Source organism: Lytechinus variegatus, chromosome 9 (assembly GCF_018143015.1).
Source record: "Lytechinus variegatus isolate NC3 chromosome 9, Lvar_3.0, whole genome shotgun sequence".
Lineage (NCBI taxonomy): Eukaryota > Metazoa > Echinodermata > Echinoidea > Temnopleuroida > Toxopneustidae > Lytechinus > Lytechinus variegatus.
In genome coordinates, this window is record NC_054748.1 from 1,133,595 (window position 1) to 1,155,716 (window position 22,122).

General features: G+C 36.0%; 1 protein-coding gene across 1 annotated transcript; it reads right to left on the reverse strand.

Moving 5' to 3' along the window:
* Positions 1–8,356: 8,356 nt before the first annotated feature.
* On the reverse strand, positions 8,357–21,267 carry LOC121422089 (myotubularin-related protein 9-like). Its single transcript, XM_041616902.1, has 8 exons — positions 21,236–21,267; positions 16,414–16,516; positions 15,581–15,719; positions 12,106–12,190; positions 11,102–11,171; positions 10,417–10,516; positions 9,663–9,790; positions 8,357–8,952 (listed from the first exon to the last, which is right to left on the reverse strand). The coding sequence occupies exons 4-8, from the start codon at positions 12,137–12,139 to the stop codon at positions 8,898–8,900; spliced, it is 387 nt and encodes a 128-aa protein (XP_041472836.1). The 5' UTR covers positions 12,140–12,190; positions 15,581–15,719; positions 16,414–16,516; positions 21,236–21,267; the 3' UTR covers positions 8,357–8,897.
* Between the last annotated feature and the right edge of the window lie 855 nt (positions 21,268–22,122).

Below are 22,122 nucleotides of genomic sequence, written 5' to 3' on the forward strand. Positions count from 1 at the left end.
TAAAGGATATCTTGAAAATTGGACATTTGATGCCTATTTTGGTATTTCATTAAACTTCATTTTCAAGTAACTTTTCCAGAGAGGACACATTATTTGACGCTAAAATAGCAATTGAAACATCTTGTGTAACTAAGAGATTCAGAACCTTTTGAATGTATTGTGTATAGCCATGCTGGTAGTGCTTGATCAGTTGTGACTTGATATTTGAACTAATTGCCATGAATGTTGAGTAAAATTGTACAAAACTTGAAATCCAAATTCTCTAAAAACAACTAAGAATGCAAAACTGGTTACAAAATGTGACATATTAAAAATACATTGACTGGTTGGCAAACTATGTCCCAGCAGTTTTGTAGAATTGTAATGTCAAAAAACTGGGAAAAATTGAAATTATGAACACCAATTATAATAGCAGAGTATAATAATTAAGTATGAGAGAACTTTGCGAGACACAACAAAACGGAAAGCTGCCATTGCCATGAGGTAAATGCAATTCCATGACTTTTCACAAATTTTCCAAATTCCCTGACTTTTCCCTCACTTTCAAACCAGGACCACAATTTTTTCCAGGAATTTCTAGGATTTTTCATGACCGTGGGTAACCTGATAATGGAGTTCATGGTATCAACTGAAACAAAATATTGTTATACAAATTATGAAAAATAGTTATTGCATTAGACATAAAACATGGGTAATAAGTTATTTGGAATAGTCCAACATCATTTATGTAGGATACTATAACTGTAGAATGAAAGAGATTAGAAACAAGCAAGCTAATATGTCTTAAAAATGTCTACAAAAAATGTCAAAACATACATGTAATTGATTCCAGTTGTGTTGTTTTTTTATAATTATGAATTTCTTTGTTTTTCAAACAACTTTTTTAATGAACTCTGCCAGTGACTCTTTTAGATCACAAATAGCAAGAGGTAAATCCATTTATATGATTTATGGTTGAAAACACTACTGCTATTGTGCAGAAAACCCTGCTTTTTAAAGCATTTTTTTATCTGACATGCAGTCTTACAAAATGTTGCATCACTTTGAAACCTCACAGATTTCGTCTCGAAAGATGCACAAGACTTGAAATGAAAAAAGTCAGCGAGCTGTGCATTAAAAAGAAATTTCACAAATGAGATAAGAGTCTGTGATTTAAAACAACCTTGAAATCTGTCACTTAAAAGCTCTCAAACATTTTGTAATCTATATCTGAATTCTAGATAAATAACTTGATGTTGTAAAAACGTTCACCTACTCACAACGCAATCAACGTCAATATAAACAAATTTATTGTGTAATAACATTTAATAGATACTATTCACATAGAATTTCCTTTTCTATATATTTACAATAACAGTAGATCACATATAAGTACTTTTGCACTTTTTTTGCACATTGAAACATTGTCATCAATTCCAATAAAGTTAATATCATGTAATAAAAGTGATCATATTATCCAATTTGATGAAACATAAATCAGACAAATGCAAATGCAGAATGTTTCGTTGAAAGATAACCATAGTCAGGTTATAATAAATCTTATTGGAAGTACTAAAATGAGGGGAGTAATTAAAAGAAGAAATTCATTACAATTGGTTATAAAATGAGAAAGCTATATAAGATCTTTAAACACTTTCTATAGGAATCCTGAAAATTGGAAAAACATGATACAAAATGGTTGATTTTGTTTACAACTTTTCATCTGCTTTGTACACAAATTGGCAGATAATCCTCTCTATTCTATGTATTTGTAATTTTCTTCTGACCTTGACATATGTGGTGTGAATTATGCTTTCCCCACAACATACAGTATGCTTTGCTCAAAAGAGAGGCAAGATGCGATACGAATGTTAATAGGGATAATTTGTGTTCTACAGTATAAGCCATTTTGAAGCTTGTTTGCCAATTTGATGATCCTCATAGACAGTACAATACTTTTCAAAACTTTCATAACTCCCTTATTTTATAAATTATCTTGATAAGGGCAATTCCATATGTGTCGTACGTGACAATTTGACAACAATATCTAGTTTCCTAGCCTAATATTTGAGCAATGCAATAATATTTTTGTCAATGATAAAGCTAAAGTGGGTAGTCATGTGAAAAACTAATAACCTACACACAAAAAAATGATTATGGGTCAATTATAGGTGACAATGTTGTGTTTCGAACAGGACGCAGAAATGTCCCGTACGACTGAAAACATTTTAAGCTCTAATTCACATATGGACAACATATTTTTGTTGGTTGTCAGTTTTTTGCATGTCTACCCATTAGTTCTTTAATATTACCACAAAGCGAATCAAAGTTCTTCGTTCATTCGGACAGCAGGATGAAGAATGTTGTGAAAATGGCTGATTTCTCTAGCATGGAATTGCCCTAAAACTACCTTGGCATTGATCCTCTTAAAAGTTAAGTCCACCGAAGAAAAATGTTGATTTGAATCAATAGAGGAAAATCAGACAATCATAATGCTGAAAATTTCATCAAAATTGGATGTAAAATAAGAAAGTTATGACATTTCAAAGTTTCGCTTATTTTCAACAAAATAGTTAATGAACAAGCCAGTTACATCCAAATGAGAGTCGATGATGTCACTCACTCACTATTTCTTTTGTTTTTTCTTGTTGAAATTATACAACATTTCAATTTTTACGAATATGACGATTAGGACCTCTTTGCCTGAAGCACAAAATGTTAAAATAATGGATTTTCATGTGTTCAGGGAGGAATGAAACTTCATTTCACATGACAATGACGAGAAAATCAAAATATTTCATACAATACAATACAAAAGAAACAGTGAGGGAGTGATGTCATCAGTTCCTCATTTGCATACCGACTGAGATGTGCATATAACTGTTTTGTGAAATGAAGCGAAACTTTAAAATGCCATAACTTTCTTATTGTACATCCAATTTTGATGAAATTTTCAGTGTTATGCTTGTTGAATTTTTCTCTTTTTATTCAAATCAAGTGGTTGTTGGGATGGACTTGTCCTTTAAGTTACTCTTTCTTCAGGAGTGTCTACAGCTACAAAATAACACTTCCTGATCTACAAGACAAAAATCATGAGATGAAGCCTTTAAATATGAAGAGTTGACTGTAAATTATGCAACGTATTATTCATTTAAATCAAACTGAAATACATTCAAGTAGGTTACTTCCACCAGACTATACACAAATTTGAATGTGGCAAGATTGGTATTAAAAGCTGCCCCATCTTTCGTGTCACTTTCTCTAGCACCTAAGTAAAGAGAAAACTAATAAATACTATTATTCAAAGAATTTCTACATGTACACTTCTGCACACAGAATAAGGATTGTAAAACTATGATCAGAACTCAAAAGAGCATTTTAAAGGATAACATGTAGCTACAGTATATAAATGTAATATTATCATGCATTTCAGACAGTATTACAATGACTCCAAACATGTAATAAATCATATCATATTATATCATGGAAGTCATTTCACATGATTAGAATGATTCGAAAATAATAATGACAATGATGATTTAACAACAACAATAATAATAATAGTAATAACAATGATGCAGTTGTAGTATAGAACATATCAAATTAAGATATACACATACAGTAACAAACATGTGTCCCTAGACTTCAATATGACTTTCACAATATATATCCTGGCAGCCATTTACAGTGGACAAACATTTCAAGGAATTATTTTGTCCTACCACCCCAAAACCACCAATACGTCACGAGGTAACGTTCTCTGAAAACAGCAAGAATACTTTAGTCTCCCCCCAAACAAAAAAAAGCTTATCTGAAAGAGAAATTCTTCTTCATACTGAAAATTTGAAGTCGTGAAGTTGAATTAAAGAAAAGATTCAGGAGTTTCTTTTTTGCACGGCTTGGAACTTTCATTAAGATTACAAAGTATGCATTCTCATGCTTGAGTAAACCTCAAACTTCACACCTATTTTCTCCTTATTTGTTAAGCTCTTGCTGAATTTCCTCTGTGTTCAATCAAGTACTTGTAATTGTCATTGTTGGTAGATTTTAACATATTACATGTATATATCATTTAACACTGATTAGGCCGGAGGGGGGGGGAGGGGGCCTCGGAGGCCTCCCCTCAACGAGTCGCGCGATATTTTCGCCGCGTAAAATTTTTTGACCGCGCTGCTCACTGACTTTTTATTTTCAAATTTCGCAAATTGACAAAATTCAATATGGCCGCCAAATATGAAAATTACCCATGAAAATCATAAAACTGCCAGAAAAAATATACATATTTCAGAGTATTTCACTCCGGCAACAGATATACTTTATAGCCAGTCTGCTGGCATTTTTTTTCGATTTGCATGGGTAATATGAATATTTTGGCGGCCATATTGAATTTTGCCAATTTGCGGAAAATGCTCAAGGTTACACCACTGACATCATTCAGATTCGTAATCAGCACCCTCGAATTAACAAGAACCCCCCCCCCCTCCCTCCCCCCAAAAATGTATATGAAAAAATATGGTTATGCCTCTTCTATCCTGGACTGATACCCACTCTATGGGCAACATAAGAATAAATGTCACTGTCACAAATGTCGTTGTCATAAACTGGTTCCAGCCAGATTTCTGAAATACTGAAATTAGCGAGCGAAATCGGTTATACTGCGCAAGCGCACTAGCAGAAATGTGACAAATATTGTCTGCAACATTTTGTACAGGATTTCTATGGGCAAGGCCCGGGGAGGGCAACATGACAAATCTTTATCTTGTTGGTCTCGAACCCGGGGGGGGGGGCACTTACATTGACGAGTGGATACCATGCGCGACCAAAAAAACACGTAAAAAGGAGGATGTCCTTTTCGCGATAGGGCACGTTACGTACGTAACGTGATAAGGGTGTCAAAAACACAAAAAAATGAAAAAAAGGGTATCTATTTCTCTAGGAAAATTACGTGTTTAGGGTCGAATTTGTGGGGATGATAAAACAAAATTAAAATGTTTTATAAAGGATGTCCTTTTTGCCCCAACACTACGTGTTTAGAGTCCTATTTGCGCGAGGTGTAGAAGGTGGGTTCGTACTAAACCAAATAAGGTAAAGCCGACGACCGAAGGACCCGTAACAATAAAACATTCCTGTACTTGTTTAGGGGTCCATTTCAGGGAATATTTGCCAAGAGTAAACGGTTTTGTTTCCAATACTTGTAAAGGGTCAATTCGGCCAAAGTTCATTGACCCTAAATGACCTTTGACCTTGGTCATGTGACGTGAAACTCATGCAGGATGTTCAGTGATACTTGATTAACTTTATGTCCAAGTTTCATGAACTAGGTCCATATATTTTCTAAGTTATGATGACATTTCAAAAACTTAACCTCAGGTTAAGATTTCAATGTTGATTCCTCCAACATGGTCTAAGTTCATTGACCCTAAATGACCTTTGACCTTGGTCATGTGACATGAAACTTTAATAGGATGTTCAGTAATACTTGATTAACCTTATGGCCAAGTTTCATGAACTAGGTCCATATACTTTCTAAGTTATGATGTCATTTCAAAAACTTAACCTCAGGTTAAGATTTGATGTTGACGCCGCCGCCGCCGCCGCCGTCGGAAAAGCGGCGCCTATAGTCTCACTCTGCTTCGCAGGTGAGACAAAAATAGTAACAATAATAATAATAACAATAATAGATATAACGATGATGCAGTTATAGTATAGAACATATCATACAGTGACATACATGAATCTCTGCACTTCAATATGACTTTCACAATATTTTATATCCTGGCAGCCATTTACAGTGCACAAACATTTCAAGGAATAATTGTGACCAACCACCCCAAAACCACCAATACGTCACCAGGAAACGTTCTCTGAAAACAGCCAGAATACTTTAGTCTCCACACCCCCCCCACAAAAAAAAAGCTTATCTGAAAGAGAAATTCTTCTTCATACCAAAAATTTGAAGTTGTGAAGTTGAATAAAAGAAAAGATACAAGAGTTTCCTGTACACTACTTTTTTTGCACGGCTTGGAAGTTTCATTGAGATTACACAGTGACAGTATGCATTCTCATGCTTGAGTGAACCTCAAACTTCACACATGTTTTCTCCTTATCTTATAAGCTCTTGCTGAATTTCCTCTACGTTCAATCAAGTACTTGTAATGGTTAATGTTGGTCAATTCTTAACATATTGTATATCATTTTAAAGCTTAGAAAATGAATTTTCATGCTACATGTACATAAAAATCTCAATATTCATTTCGGCCGACTTACTGTTGGTTTTGTGGTAACAGGTCACAATTAAATCCTAGAAGGTAACTACCTACCTCACCTGGGTTGAGTGCAGCACAATGTGGATCAATATGTTGCTGAAGGAAATTATACCATTGCTGGATATTGAACCTATGGAACTCTATTCAAAAGTCTGGGGAATACTCCATTTGGCCAGAAGTAAAAAAATTACTATTGAAACCAATGTGATACACTGGTGGAAGCATTTCATAAGACTTTAACTCTTTGCACACTGAATTAATTTTGGGGGATAATAATGGCAATTGTTTCCATTCAATATATCCATATTGCACCATTGATACATGTTATTAGTACTATATAGATGTCATCCAATAACTATTGCCTTTTATCAGCTTATCTAATTTGAAGGTAGGGTAGAAAACTAATTATTACAATTGTTGAATTTTATTGTTCAAATATGGAAAATTGCAACGTCAGCGTGCAAAGGGTTAATGTTCTTCCAAGCTGTCTCCACATTCTATCTTATTGTATACTAGTATATATTTTTACCTTGAAATTGTTTTTATTTTTGAATGAAATAAATTGATATTTAAATAAAATCAAAATTGAAACCTCAATTGCTTAGTATGAAATGTTCATAATGACTAATGTAGAGAAGTATCAAAAGGAAGGGCATGGTTCGATGAAATCAAAGACAGAACAAGTATAATATCTAGCACACTATAATGCTTGCTTCAAAGCCTCTATCACAAAATACACTTCTACACCTTATAATGCATAATAAAGACAACAGCAGAAATCTTATTTGTGAATCCTACTTTACAAATAATAGAAGGCGTTCCCATTTAAAAGTTTCATTCTGTTTAGAACAGCATGACAGATAATCTTACTTGTTATGTACATGACAGTGTGCCTTATTAAACCTTGAATAATGAAGTCGTAGCATATCATTTTTTGTTTTGTTTTCAGACAGGATATGTATTAATAATACCAAGAGATACGAATTATGCAGGTGTTAGTGCATATGACAATGATGATGAATTGCATTTTGTACCTGATTTTTAGCTAACTAGAATTCATTGAGGTTTCCAAAGAAACCAAACAATGGCTAGAAAAGCACCTTTGAGAATTCAGGTCAAACTGTCTCAACCCATTGCATACTGAAACCTAGTTCACCTCCTGGACTGTTGATATTTTGTACGATACGACTACCAAACACATAACACACTACATCCCCACACCCTTTGAACAGTCACTTCGGGGAAAGTGAATCAGTAAGTTAGGTGAATCACTGGGTTAGGCGAATCATTGAGGGTAAGTGAATCAGTTGAGGGCGTGTGTGTGTTGGTTGTGTGTGCTGGCGGGGGTACGGTCCGATACGGTTTGCCCAATCAATAAAAATCGTCCAGGACGTGGACTAACTGGAGCTGGGAGGTAATATTATTATAGAATTCAGCATTCAATGCATTATGAACATCACAAGGTACAAGTATCTGATTTTTTTCATGTGCTGATGCCGTTTTCTACAGTTCAGTATGTCCTAAGCCTTGACCTAAAAAGGTTGCATTAAAAGAAACATATCGTCATGGATTTTAACTGACCATCGTTACAAGCTACTAAAACCCTTGCATCTGATTGGCTTAGAGCAAGACTACCAGTCAAAATCACTGACAAGATGCTTCATGAAACACACCCCGGGGCCTGTAACACAAAGATTAGCGATGATCGTACAAAAAAAACTTTCTATGATTGACTGTATTGATCATTAACCTTTCTGTTACGGGACCCAGGTGTTCATTGACCCCCATCTGGAGAAGGGAATCTTCACCTTTCCAATTAGCACGAGGACAACTTCCAAAAAAATATCATCAACTATTTGTTCACCCGACCCACAGTTTTCTCTAGTTTTACTCCTCTACATGACATACTAAAGCCATAATTGAGAACATTACACCTTGACCCTGTCTTACAAAGAGTTACGATTGATCCGATCAGTTGCAACTATGGACGGCCAGCAACGTCAACATCTATTATACACGTTTGCTCAAAGCATTTTCTCGCTATGATGTATATTCATGCATTCATAGTTTTCTTGAAAATTCACTGCACGGACATTGGCAAATTTTTCGTAGAAAAAAATTATGACACTGATGGATTTTTATAGAGTTACGATTGATTGGATCAATTGTTACTCTTTGTAAGATGGAGCCCTGGGCCCTGTCTACAAAGAGTTCCCATTGATCCGATCAACTTCACGTATATGGAAATCCATCAACGTCATAATTTCCTCTTCAGGAAGTTTGCGCAATGTCCTTTGTAAGCAAAGAGAAGCAAAATGAATTTTCAAGAAAACTATGAATGTATGAATATAAAGTATATCTAGGAAATATTTTTTATCAAATATGTATCTTAGATGTTGCAGATGCTGGCTTTCCAAAGTTGTCGTTGATTGGATCAACTCTTTGTGGGACAGGGCCCTGTTCATATGAAGCACAAAGCAGGATGTATCATTTAAAGAACATCCTGCATATAGCGGGTTTGAGGTACATATTTCAAAAGAATTGCCCAGGAGTAAATAGACAAGTCCACTACTTTTGTGACATCACAATGAACTGATTCAACTAGACCTTGTGAGAAACAAAACAAAGGAATGTAGAGTACTTGGCTGGCATTCAATCGCTGATCAGCCCTTTCTCTAAGGCTTCCTTCTGAAGATCTGCCAATTGCCTAGAGAAAGGAAAAAGGATTGACAAACAAACAAAAGAAAAATGAAAATCCATATTTTATTGTTCGAAATATGCATTAAATGAAGAACTGTTAAAATTTACTTTGGCAAAATGATCGTAGGCCCGGCAGCCGCTGTACACAGCAAGATCAACGAGGCTCTATCCCTTTAATCGATAAACGACAAACAGGGTAGCAGCAACTCCCACCTTTTAGCATCATTTGGTCAAACGCGGCCAGGTTTTGAACCTCCGACCTCCCGGTTGTGAGACGGATGCTCTACGAAATTAGCCAACACACCGGTAGGGATAGATAGATTGATGTATACCAGTATACAGAAAGATATACAGAGCAAGAGTGAGGGAGAGAGAGATGGTGAGAAAGCAACATTATTGTTGATGTATATACAAAGTTTTCCCAAAACACATTCAGAGAAGATATGTGATACATTTACCTGAATTGAATTCCATATATTAGAACACAATTTAAAACATCCCTGTTGTTACTAAATTGTTATTGTTGCTCATTATCCTGAAGAAGACAATAACACACTTGTTGAAACATTAAGTTTGGATAGTCGTTTTTCAGGACCAACACATGCGCACAAAAGAATATATGGTGAACCACCCACTACACTCTAGGTTCGAATACTGCTGTTTTTATTTTCCATTTATGACATTCTGTCCTCTTTACAGGCGATATAATCATCATACCTTCTTAGTTCGTTGACCTTTAACCTGAGTTCTTTATCACTCTGTTTGATATCTCTGATGACCTGTGTAGGTATACTGGTCACTGTATCACTCAACGTCCATCTCATGTAAAGGCTTGACCATAGAGCCTAGAACAGAAAGTCAATACATCTAAGGTAAGTAGAAATAGAGGCTTAACCATTAGGCCTAAAATAGACTGATAAAACAGTACAAAAGTGACTAAAATAGACACTTTAGCATGACAACCCTGTTTCATAAATAAGAGAAATATAGAAATTCAGTATGATAAAAGCTGTTTTCATAGTGAATTTTATCAATCACACAGCACTCGGTCCAAACACCAAACTTCGGCAGTACGGGCATGTAATCAAATAATCAACATGTAACGCGTGGCGCAGTAAATACCGTTTACAATGATGGCTGTGCAATTGATGAAAAGACAAATGACAATCAATATTTTTTTTCTGTAGTAAAGAAGACATTAAAATGAAGAAAGATTTATTGGTGAAACAAAATCAGTGATTCAAGCATGCCTTACATTTGCAGGGAAGTGCCTATTTAGCTCGCAGGCCCTACTCGCATTTACTTAGAACTGACTTGTATTGTCACGTTATCAAAATATGCAATGGTACATATAGGAAGTAGATGTACATGTGCGATGGTACAAATGTCATGCGTTCAGCCTCTCTTTTGCTTGCATACATGTAAAACATGGTTACTCAAGAGTTGAATAGAATTGAATACGTTAACTCACCAGGCTCTGTGGGGCAACCGAAGGCCAGATGACCTGCTGATTGGGTTGGTAGAGGGGATTGAAGAATGTCTGGAGAATCTGAGGACGGTTGATGTATGTCCTGCATTAAAAAAAAGTGAGACACAACATTCTTGAATTAAATGGAATGCACAAATGCAGTTAGAAATTATGACAGTAATAGAGGTAACATATTTTGCATAATGCATGTGGTAGTACTTAATACCCCCCCCCCTCCGTTCAAAAAAATGAAAATGTCATAGAAATGGAGGAGGAAGACAACAATGAAGAGGAAGATGTAGAAGAATAAGATGAAGAAGGAAGAGGAGGAGAAGAAGAAGAAGAAGACAACAAAGAAGAAGGAAAAGAAAAGAAGAAAAAGAAGGAGAAGAAGAAGAAAAAGAAAAATAGGAAAACAAACAAGAAAAAATAGAAGAAAAGGGAGTAGAAGGACAAGGAGAAAGACAAGGGGGATAAGGAGGACAATTATGAGGGCACAGATAATGAGTAGCACAAGATGAAGAAGTAGAAGAATAAGAAATAGAACAAAAGCAAGAAGAAGACAGAGAAAAGGAGAAGAAAAAGAAAGACAGGGAGGAAAAGAAGGAGCAGGACATGATGGAATAGGAAAATAAAAAGAGGAGAAAAAGAAGAAAGAAATAGAAATCATTATGAAACTCAAACTCACCAAAGAGAAACTGTTTTCTCAGATACTCGAGCCATCCTTCTTTCATTCTCGTTATTGCACAAAAATGTACCTGAAAGAAGAAAGTAAAGACATTCATTTATCAGATTACTGTGCTATTATTGTTACTACATGTACCATTAAAACCTCAATTCTAGTTGGCTGATGAGTCCTTTTACCATGGTACAAGAAGGTTCCATAAATTCCTTAAGTTTAGATGGCCATTACTCTTAAAGGGGTACTCCGGGCTGAAAACATTAATATATAAATAATTATAATAATGCTAAAAATTACATCGAAATCGGATAACAAAGTTATTGAATTTGAAATTTGGCAATATTTTGTGAAAGCAGTTATATGCACATCATCATGAATATTCATTAGGTGGGCTAACAATGTCACATCCCCACTTTCCTTTTTCTTTATGCTAGGTTTAGAATAGGGAATAGAGTTTAATCCAGGGTTGAAGCTGGTCATTCGATTAGTGTGTGGGATTCGCTGTGGTGCAATTGTCACCAGAGCAAATACCACGGAACCTACAGTCAAACCTGTCTTAGCAGCCACCTGTCTATGGTGGCCACCTAAATTGTCTCCTATTTGGAAGAAATGTGTGTCTAGCAACTCTTTTCCCGCCATGGACCTAATACCTCCTGCCAAACAAAATTCCATTGCGTAATTTTAAGAAAGAGGGGTTTTGCATGTTTTATGCTAATTTGGTTTTTTTGTAAAGAATAGCTTTGTGTGTACACGGTAAAATGCAATGCACACATCACCATTGTTTTATGAGTATACATGTATGTATTAGACTTGATGCACTCTGTATGCATTGTGAATAGAATGTGACTCAAATCACACTTGGCAGTCCGCTGAATGGGACTCAAGTGGACCAAAGCGGGAAAATATTTAAGGTTACATGTCTCTAGTGGCCACTTTTACTGTTTCACCTGGGTGGCCCTATAAGGCAGGTTTGGCTGTGTTTGTTTCACGAACCATCCCCCTATACTTACCGAACTGGCTTGCGTATGCATTCTCAAACAGCATGATGAGGAATTTCTCGTTGAACTCAAAAGAGCATGGGAATTGTTGGAATATCTGTTGAAATGCCCGAAAAAAGAAGAGTATCATAAATGACATCCCATGCATTGTGAAATGCTCATATTATAGCTGCCTTTGATCAGCTTTCATTCTTCAAATGTGGTAACTGGCAACTTAACCCTATCTAGGCCGGGGGGGGGGGGGCCCTCAACGAATCGCGCAATATTTTCGCCGTGGGAAATTTTTTGACTACGCCGCTTGCTGAGTTTTTACTTTCAAGTCTTGCGCAACTTTTTAGACCAATTTTGCGTCACCCGGGTACGTGGTTCCGAAATTACGCAACATTATGTAAGTGCATGTCAGACCGAAAATTGCTCAAAAACGTGATTTCATGTACAAAGTCAATGCAAATTGTGTTTTCAACCAAACTTCATAAATGTATGATTATTTTTAGTTTTGCTAGTCTAGATTTATTCATGTTATAATTTTTATGATCACAGAAGAGTCCCCAACAAATTTCATTGAAAAAACAATGAAAAACAAAAGGTAAAAAAAACAAAGAAATACATAATTGCAAAAAACAATATAATACATAAGAAAATGATTCGATATCACAATTTTTTTCATGTATTCCTGCTAAGGACACCACAAAGATTTTCTATACCAAAAATGAGTACATTTGGAGCTTTATTTATGGAGTTAGAGGAAAAAGTATGATTTCGCATACTAATTACACATAAATTAGCATAATCATTTAATAGCTATTCGCATGAAATAAATTACTAAACAATCTTGTAGATTATGTCCCAGACAACCCGCGTGCCAATTTTCGGCACGATCGCGCGGTCGACTGCCGAGATCTTAGGGGGGGGGGGGCCTGGGAGGCCCCCCCCCCCCCGGCCATAGGAACTCCCAAAATACCCCGGCCTAGATTGGGTTAAAACACTTCTGGTTTGTATTTCACTACCTCCTTTTTTTAATACTTTGGCCCATATTCTGAAGTCAGGTTTAGCTTAGACCATGGTCTAACTCTGTACTAAAACTATGGGAAGCCAAAAGTGTCAAAATTTGTATTAAGATGTATGTTTCCTATTTTTACTGTGCTTTTTCCTGATTCATCGATGGTGAAGACAATCATCTACAAGTGTATTTATATTTCCTAGACAATTATGAATGATTTAAGAGCCAAATGAACTGAAATGTAATATCTCTACCATTAGTAATGTATGTAACAATTGGCTATCCATACTTTAACCACAACTTTAAACCTGAGTTTTTATTAAACCCGACTTCAGAATTCTGGCCTATGTCTTCAGATACAAAATTTAACTTGTTGACTACTGAATTCTGTAATTCCCATAGACTTTGTACAGGAATAACCTAGTTCCAGAAGGCAACAGGTTGTACAGGAATCACCCAGTTCCAGATAGCAACAGGTTGTACAGGAATCACCCAGTTCCAGATGGCAACGGGTTGTACAGGAATCACCCAGTTCCAGATGGCAACGGGTTGTACAGGAATCACCCAGTTCCAGATAGCAACAGGTTGTACAGGAATCACCTAGTTCCAGATGGCAATAGGTTGTACAGGAATCACCCAGTTCCAGATAGCAACAGGTTGGACAGTTATCACCCAGTTCCAGATAGCAACAAGTTGTACAGGAATCACCTAGTTCCAGATGGCAACAGGTTGTACAGGAATCACCTAGTTCCAGATAGCAACAAGTTGTACAGGAATCACCTAGTTCCAGATAGCAACAAGTTGTACAGGAATCACCTAGTTCCAGATAGCAACAGGTTGTACAGGAATCACCTAGTTCCAGATGGCAAAAGGTTGGACAGGAATCACCTAGTTCCAGATAGCAACAGGTTGTACAGGAATCACCTAGTTCAGGTTGGCAACAGGTTGTACAGGAATCACCTAGTTCCAGATAGCAACAGGTTGTACAGGAATCACCTAGTTCCAGATAGCAACAGGTTGTACAGGAATCACCTAGTTCCAGATGGCAACAGGTTGTACAGGAATCACCTAGTTCCAGATAGCAACCGGTTGTACAGGAATCACCTAGTTCCAGATAGCAACAAGTTGTACAGGAATCACCTAGTTCCAGATGGCAACAGGTTGTACAGGAATCACCTAGTTCCAGATAGCAACAAGTTGTACAGGAATCACCTAGTTCCAGATAGCAATAGGTTGTACAGGAATCACCTAGTTTCACATGGCAACAGGTTGTACAGGAATCACCTAGTTCCAGATAGCAGCAAGTTGTACAGGAATCACCTAGTTCCAGATAGCAACAAGTTGTACAGGAATCACCTAGTTCCAGATAGCAACAGGTTGTACAGGAATCACCTAGTTCCAGATAGCAACAAGTTGTACAGGAATCACCCAGTTCCAGATAGCAACAGGTTGTACAGGAATCACCTAGTTCCAAATAGCAACAAGTTGTACAGGAATCACCTAGTTCCAGATGGCAACAGGTTGTACAGGAATCACCCAGTTCCAGATGGCAACAAGTTGTACAGGAATCACCTAGTTCCAGATAGCAACAGGTTGTACAGGAATCACCTAGTTCCAGATGGCAACAGGCTGTACAGGAATCACCTAGTTCCAGATAGCAACAGGTTGTACAGGAATCACCTAGTTCCAGATGGCAATAGGTTGTACAGGAATCACCCAGTTCCAGATAGCAACAGGTTGTACAGGAATCACCTAGTTCCAGATAGCAACAGGTTGTACAGGAATCACCTAGTTCCAGATGGCAACAGGTTGTACAGGAATCACCTAGTTCCAGATAGCAACAGGTTGTACAGGAATCACCTATTTCCAGATGGCAACAGGTTGTACAGGAATCACCTAGTTCCAGATAGCAACAGGTTGTACAGGAATCACCCAGTTCCAGATAGCAATAGGTTGTACAGGAATCACCTAGTTCCAGATGGCAACAGGTTGTACAGGAATCGCCCAGTTTTGGATGGCAACGGGTTAATAGATATTGGTATAAATGAGCTACAGGTTGAAATAGTACCTCCTCAAGACCTCTTCGTTCATCGTCTACAATGCAGTTAACTCCTGGACCTCGAACCTCTACAAAATATGGTGACCGCGCTTTTTCTTCACTTGCCCCTTCCCTTTGGAATAAGCTACCATCTTACATTCATAATGCCAAGTCTGTGAATCAGTTCAAAACCTACCTGTTTAACAGATGATTCACAGTTGTGGGTCGGTCAATTGGAGGTGCACACCAGTTTTAAGTTTTTATTATTACAATAGTTGTATTACCTGTTTCATTATCCCCTGCCACTTTTTTTAACAAGTACAAACCATATACAGAACACAGTGCACTTAGAAACAACAGTAGCGCCTTATAAATGTTATGTATTATTATTATTATTATTATTATTATTATTATTATAAAATAACCATATGGATGTAATGATAGAGTGCCTGCCAGACACAGTCTAAGAAGAGAAGAAACACCGGACCAGCGTATTTGTTCTTGCTCTGAGAGAAGACTGACTTGGAACATCTGCTGAGGAACGGATGGCCAGCTTGGATCCATTCTCTCTCGATAAGAGCTTCAAAGCTGTTATGAAGGAGAGAAAAATTTGTCAGAGTGTTGTTTCCCTCCCTATTATCAGTGTTGGGCAATCATCATTGTCGTTATCACTACCATCACCAATGTTTCCATTCTCCTCCCTTTCTTCCTCTTTTTTCTCCTCCTTCTTCGTCTTCTTCTTCTCCATCTTTTCCTTCATCTCCTTCTTTCCTTCTTCTTTCTCCTCCTTCTTCTTTTTCTTCTTCTTCTTCTTTCCTTTATCTTCTTCTTTTCATCTTCTTCTCCTCCTCCTCCTTCTTCTTCTTCTTTCTTCTTCTTCTTCTCATTCTTCTTCTTTTCATTCTTCTCTTCATCTTCTTCTTCATCTCTCTCTTTGTTCTTCATCTCTTTTTCCCTTTTCTTCTTTCCTTCTGTTTTCCCCATTCTCCTCATGCTTAGTAAATCACTCAAACATGATGATGATGATAATCAAATTGTAATCATAATCATCACCACCATAATCCATATTCATTATCATTAGTTTTAGGCTATTACAATAACCATCACCACCATCATCATCAAGAACATTATCGTCTTCACCATCACTACCATTATCATCATAAAAATTATTACTATCATCACAATCATCCCCATCATTATCATAATCATCCGTATCATCATCATCATCATCATCACTATCGTAAACATCACCCCTATCATCTTATCTATGTCCAGTACTCACCCCCTCACTGTTCTGCAGTCTAAATCGAGAATAACCTGAGCCAACGAGGTCACCTGTAGACTTGCATCCAGACCTTCTGACCCATGAACAAGAATAGCAGAATCTGAGACAAATATATACATTGTATAAAAAAGATAACATCCCAAGTGAACCCTAAATTTAGAGGAGCAAACTGATTTAACAAAGGGGAACATATAAAATATGAGAACAATATTTAAATTATTTCATAGATATTACTTAGGAAGTAGTACAGTAAAGTAACAAGTCTGTATTCAGTATATTTTGTTACCAACCAACAGTTTACTTCATTTCATTTATTTCAAATTATCATAGAAAAAAAACACTTTATACAATCAATGTACAATAGATGGGTTATAAATACAAAGAACGTGGGGAGCCAGCAGAGGCCATTGGCTTTTCATAGGCTTGGCTCCAATACCATAGTGGATTATACAAAATAAATAGAGAGATGACGGGGGGGGGGGGGTAATATATGTGCAATTTTGACGGGAAAATTGTTTGCATAATTAGTTGCTATAACAGATTACTTAAGATTCATTCATGAGATGTTTTTCATACTTTTGTTTAAATGAAGCGATAGATGGGGACATTTTAATACGATCTCCTGGTATTGCATTTCAAGTAATGACTCCAGAATATTTTATTGACTTTCATGAAGTCTGATATTTTAGCAGAGGAATATTGAGCAAGAAAGTATGAAGTATACTAACTAACGAGGGCACTAGATATCTTTCTCTTATCGTGCTGCACCAGAAATATATACGCTTACTCTGTCTCTCAACACCTAACACTACTATGCAGGCTGTAATTACTGCCGGCTTGATATAAGCAACAGCAGTTGTTGTTGTTGTTGAATATGATGGCGCTCTTCAATCTCTCCAGATTATACGCGCCAGTCGCTTTCGTAAGTAGGACGTCGTCGGCAAAGGCGATCCATACGGCGTCAAACCATTGGTGACGATTATATGACGTATTAATATAGATTAGTCACCCGTCCACCTATTAGTAGGTCCTACCAAATTAAACTTCTTCGAGGAATAAACATTTTAATACAAATAGAGAAATTAAATATCGCGCGTGCTAAATTATTGTTCGTGAAAAAAAGCACAACAGCTAACAAATCGGCTACTAGCATGACTAGTTAGATAATTTCTTAAAATCTTCGTTAAATAACAATTCAATTGTGACATCACATACAATTTCTCGTCCTTCTTATTCTTTTGTTTTGTTTTTTCTTATTAATAAGAAATATCAATCCTTCTTTCATGTCTAAGGTTTGAAGAAAATGACACACACCTAACTGTCAAAACGGTTAGTGGCATATATAAAACATAGTAGTTCCCGTGTATAATCAGGATTAATTAATAATTGTTTTAGATTCGGGTCATTCATCTTAAGTTTATTAAACATGATGCGTCTCTCCTTTACATATTTTGAACAAAATAAAATATAATGTTCAATAGTCTCAAATACATTGCACACCTCACAGAGGCCTGAAGAGTGCTGTTTAATTTGAAACATATAATAGTTTAATTTGCACTTACCTATTGTGATTTGATGAAGGAGGCATTCCTCTTTCCGAGAAAAACCTTTTCTTTAAGCCTGCTTAAAGACATTACCATGAATAGCATATAAAAATCTACCATTTCTAGACGCATTCCAATCTGCTTGCCAGACACCTTTATAAAATGTCATACGTGAGCATGTAAGTTCATTTATAGTGTTTGGTAAAACGATGTCTATAAAATTTTTCGCGGCTCCTTTTTTGGCAGCTTTATCGACGATCTCATTGCCGTTAATATTACAATGTGAGGGAATCCATTCAAATTTTATACAGATATCTTTTAAACTAAGTTTATGAATTTTGAATAAAATTTCATTAACAATAGTGTATTTTATGAAATATGAATCGATCATATTCAGTGCTGACAAAGAGTCGCAAAAAATTACAACTGAACATGGTTTATCAAAGGAGTCTAACCACTCAAGTGCCATTAAAATGGCCATGAGTTCCGCTCTCATGATACTTACATTAGATAACCTGAAACACTTTTTTATTTTATACTGAGGAACATAAAATGCTGCCCCAGTTCTAAAATTATCCTGTTGGATCCATCAGTATATATATGTAAATAACCATTCCACACAATTCCAATTCTTTCTAGAACGATAGATTTCATCTCGGCCGTTAGCATATCCTTTTTTCTAATTATACGATGTGCATAAAACGACACAGGAGGGCGGGACAAACGCCATTCCGGGATTTTTGTTAATAAGTTGTCTTGCTTCTCTACAAGTACCTCATCACTACAGGCTCGAAGATTGAAAGGTCTTTCCCCTTCCTTCCATTCGTGTCTGTTCGTATGTTCAATGAGAATTTCTCTACTTGGATGACATGAAGTGCTAAACAACAAATAATATCTAAATTTATCATTAAACAGTTTTCTCCGAAGATACAACGGTAATTCACCGGTCAAAACTTGTAGAGACTCTAATGATACATTGTATATCGTTCCTGTAATGATTTTCAAAGCTCTATATTGTATAGAGTCAAGCTTTTTCTTAAGAGATGTACAGGCAGAATCATACATTTCACTTCCATAGTCTAAAACAGATAAAATAACACCTTTGTATATCATCATCAAAATTTCATACCTATTCCCCCAGGACGTACCCGAAACGCAACGTAATAAATTTAATCTTTTCTTACATTTATAAATAATCGAATTAATGTGGCTAGACCAAGTTAGTTTCGAGTATAACCACATACCAAGAAATTTGAACTTCTCACAATGAGGCAAAACATGCCCATTTATTTTCAAAGTAATGTCTTTCTTTTGTTTATTGGTAAAAACTAAAACTACAGACTTAGTGTGAGAAATATTTAATTTCCATCTCCAGCACCAGATTTCGATTTCATGGAGGGCTTCTTGCAGCTTTTGGCGAACAAGATCTAAGTTTGAGCTAGTAAACCAAATCGCGATATCATCTGCATAACATGATAGTTTTACTCCACTTTCTTTAATCTTTAAGTCATTTAACATCAATGTAAAAATGACAGGACTTAATGAGCTCCCTTGAGGGATTCCGTGCTCTAATACATACTTTTCTGACATACTATTGTTAACTTTCACGTTACAAAATCTATTTCTTAAGAAAGCTCTAATAAAGAAAAATAATTTTCCACTAATATCCAACATTGACAATTTTTTCAAGAGACCTCCTTTCCATAACGAATCATACGCCTTTTCCAGGTCTAGAAAAACTGCCACGGTGTATTTTTTCTCCTTCAATGCTAAATGAACATCTGTTTCAAGCCTGACTAAATGATCTTTGACACTACGATATTTGCGGAATCCTGATTGAAGTGGGTTTAACGTTTTCTTATTATCTAAAAAACAATTCAGACGGTTTTTAATCATGATCTTGAATTTAGAGGGCACTAGAATAATATATTATTGATTGCTGCCTGTACAGTATCTACTTGCAGCTCTCTCTAATAAAAACACTGCACTACTACGCAGGCACATGACTGAATTGTTATATCTTTCATGCCATGTGAACTTTAACGTTAGAATGGTGTTTGGTAAAGACAAGTGGCATGGCCGTGGCGTAGGGAGAAACCGACATTACATTTTAATTGAATCATTTTGGTATTGAAATTCAATGATTTTTTTGTTTCTAAATGTTTGAAGAGGTGTCTATGTAGAGTAGTGGGCCTATCGTTAACTGTTCCCTTTTTTATCTGCTTTCATATCTATCGTGGTAGTCTAATGGTGATCGGTAAAATCAAGCAAAAGTTGCTTTTAGGAAAAATATGATTATTTATTTGGAGATAAATTTACAACTAAACTGCACAAAATTACCATTCAACCAAAAATTAACAACATTTAGCGGTTCGAGACTTTCTACCACCGATTTCTCCAAAATTTAGAGCTAACTTTAGGTCTATTTGGTTAAATTTCGAATTCAAACTTTCATTGTCGCAAAATTTACACAAGGTGAGAGGATTTATTCCCTCTATGGGCAATGCTTCCTCTCACCACCCAAATTTTTGATCAACAACTCTCCTTTTTCCAGCCACCAAAAGTTAGTAACAAAATAGTCTGAACAAGATCAAAACATTAACCAGTACACTACAGTCTTGCTAATGTGCCTTCAAAAACAATTGTGTAGTGAAACTAATTAATTTGTTAACATGTTGTTTATTGTCATGTAGACAAACTCATTAGTAATTTCAATAAAACCATCATGTTTTCTTATTTTACACATTAATTAACTAACAAAACAATGACCCATTGTTTTACAACAATTTTTATTCTTTCTTATTCCAGATATCACCATGCTAGCCAAGTACCTATAGCTTCAAACCACTACCACTCTCTAAAAAACGCCCATTATCAACCTCAATACAATCCATGAAATAAGCACATTTTCAACATAAAACAAAGCCCAAGCGCCTGTGTATCCATTGACATCTTTTATGATTGATATCCACGCATAAAGGATTTGGACATGTTCAAAACCATCACCCCCACCCCATGTGCGCCACAAATTCTACATCCTATACATACTATAATAGTCCCCTTTTAGTTCACCAAACGCAGCATAATGTTATTCATATCTGGTTCCAAAATACACTGGATGAATATCTAATGCATATGTCCATACATTATTGCTTACTGTCTCCTAGGCACGCTGTAGTTAGCGTAGTATGATGTAATCAACCAGACAGTTTGTCAGATTCAGGTCTTGACTTTAGAGGGCGCTAATACAGTATCTACATACAGTATGTACTTACTCTCTCTATCAACACACTGTGCAACTAAGCGAGCTGTGGTGAGCGTCTCCTTAACATGGTGTAACCAGCCGTAGTTTGTAAGACGACTGATCCATTTCCTGGAAATTCTTGTAGAATTAAATGTGTCACATTCTGTTCTTATATTGATTAAAGGGTAAGTTTACCCTGATAAAAAGTTTATTGTAAAAATAGCAGACAAAATGATAAAAAATATAACCGAAGGTTTAAGAAAAATTCATCAAGTAATTAAAAAGTTATTAGAATTTCAGTTATTTTATCTGTGACGTCATATGCGAGCAGGATTCCTACATAGCTTATGGTAAAAAACAATGAAATGTCAGTTTCTCAGAAAATTGAAAATGGTTTTCACTGTACATTTTGTATATCAATAAACAAATCATTGCACTCCCGATCATGAATAGAAAACAAAATTAAGTCATCAGAAACCATACAAAATTTGAAATTCATGCATGTTATACTACATAACACATGGGACAGCTGCTCGTTTATGACGTCACGAATCCAAAACTTTGAACTCTAATAACTTTCTTACTCTTTAACGGATTTTCCTTAAACCTTCACCAATATTCTTTACTATTTTTACAACAAAGTTTTCTTCAGGGTGAACTTCCCCTTTGATTAAGTATGCAATTTTCAATTCCAGAGCTGAAGGCCGGGTACCTTCATTCATTAAAATACACACATATATTACGGGTTGTATAGAAGAAGAAAGTCGACTGGCAACGAAGTCAGGCAAGTCAAATTTACATTTACAGAAATAGGATAAACTGAAAGTGAAAGGAAATTTGAATGTGAAAAGGTGGGTTGTGTCTAGTGTGGTGCAAGTGTGAATCCTGGGGTGAATGTTGATTTTCTTTTTTCTTTTT

What these genes read in the sequence shown, in the direction of transcription:
- LOC121422089 (XM_041616902.1), bottom strand. Translation starts at nt 12,139, where the DNA reads ATGCTGTTTGAGAATGCATACGCAAGCCAGTTCG. An exon ending in TGCATACGCAAGCCAGTTCG is followed by an intron (nt 11,172 to 12,105) that starts GTAAGTATAGGG and finishes TTCTTCTTTCAG; the next exon opens with GTACATTTTTGTGCAATAAC. An exon ending in AAGGTCAACGAACTAAGAAG is followed by an intron (nt 8,953 to 9,662) that starts GTATGATGATTA and finishes TCCTTTCTCTAG; the next exon opens with GCAATTGGCAGATCTTCAGA.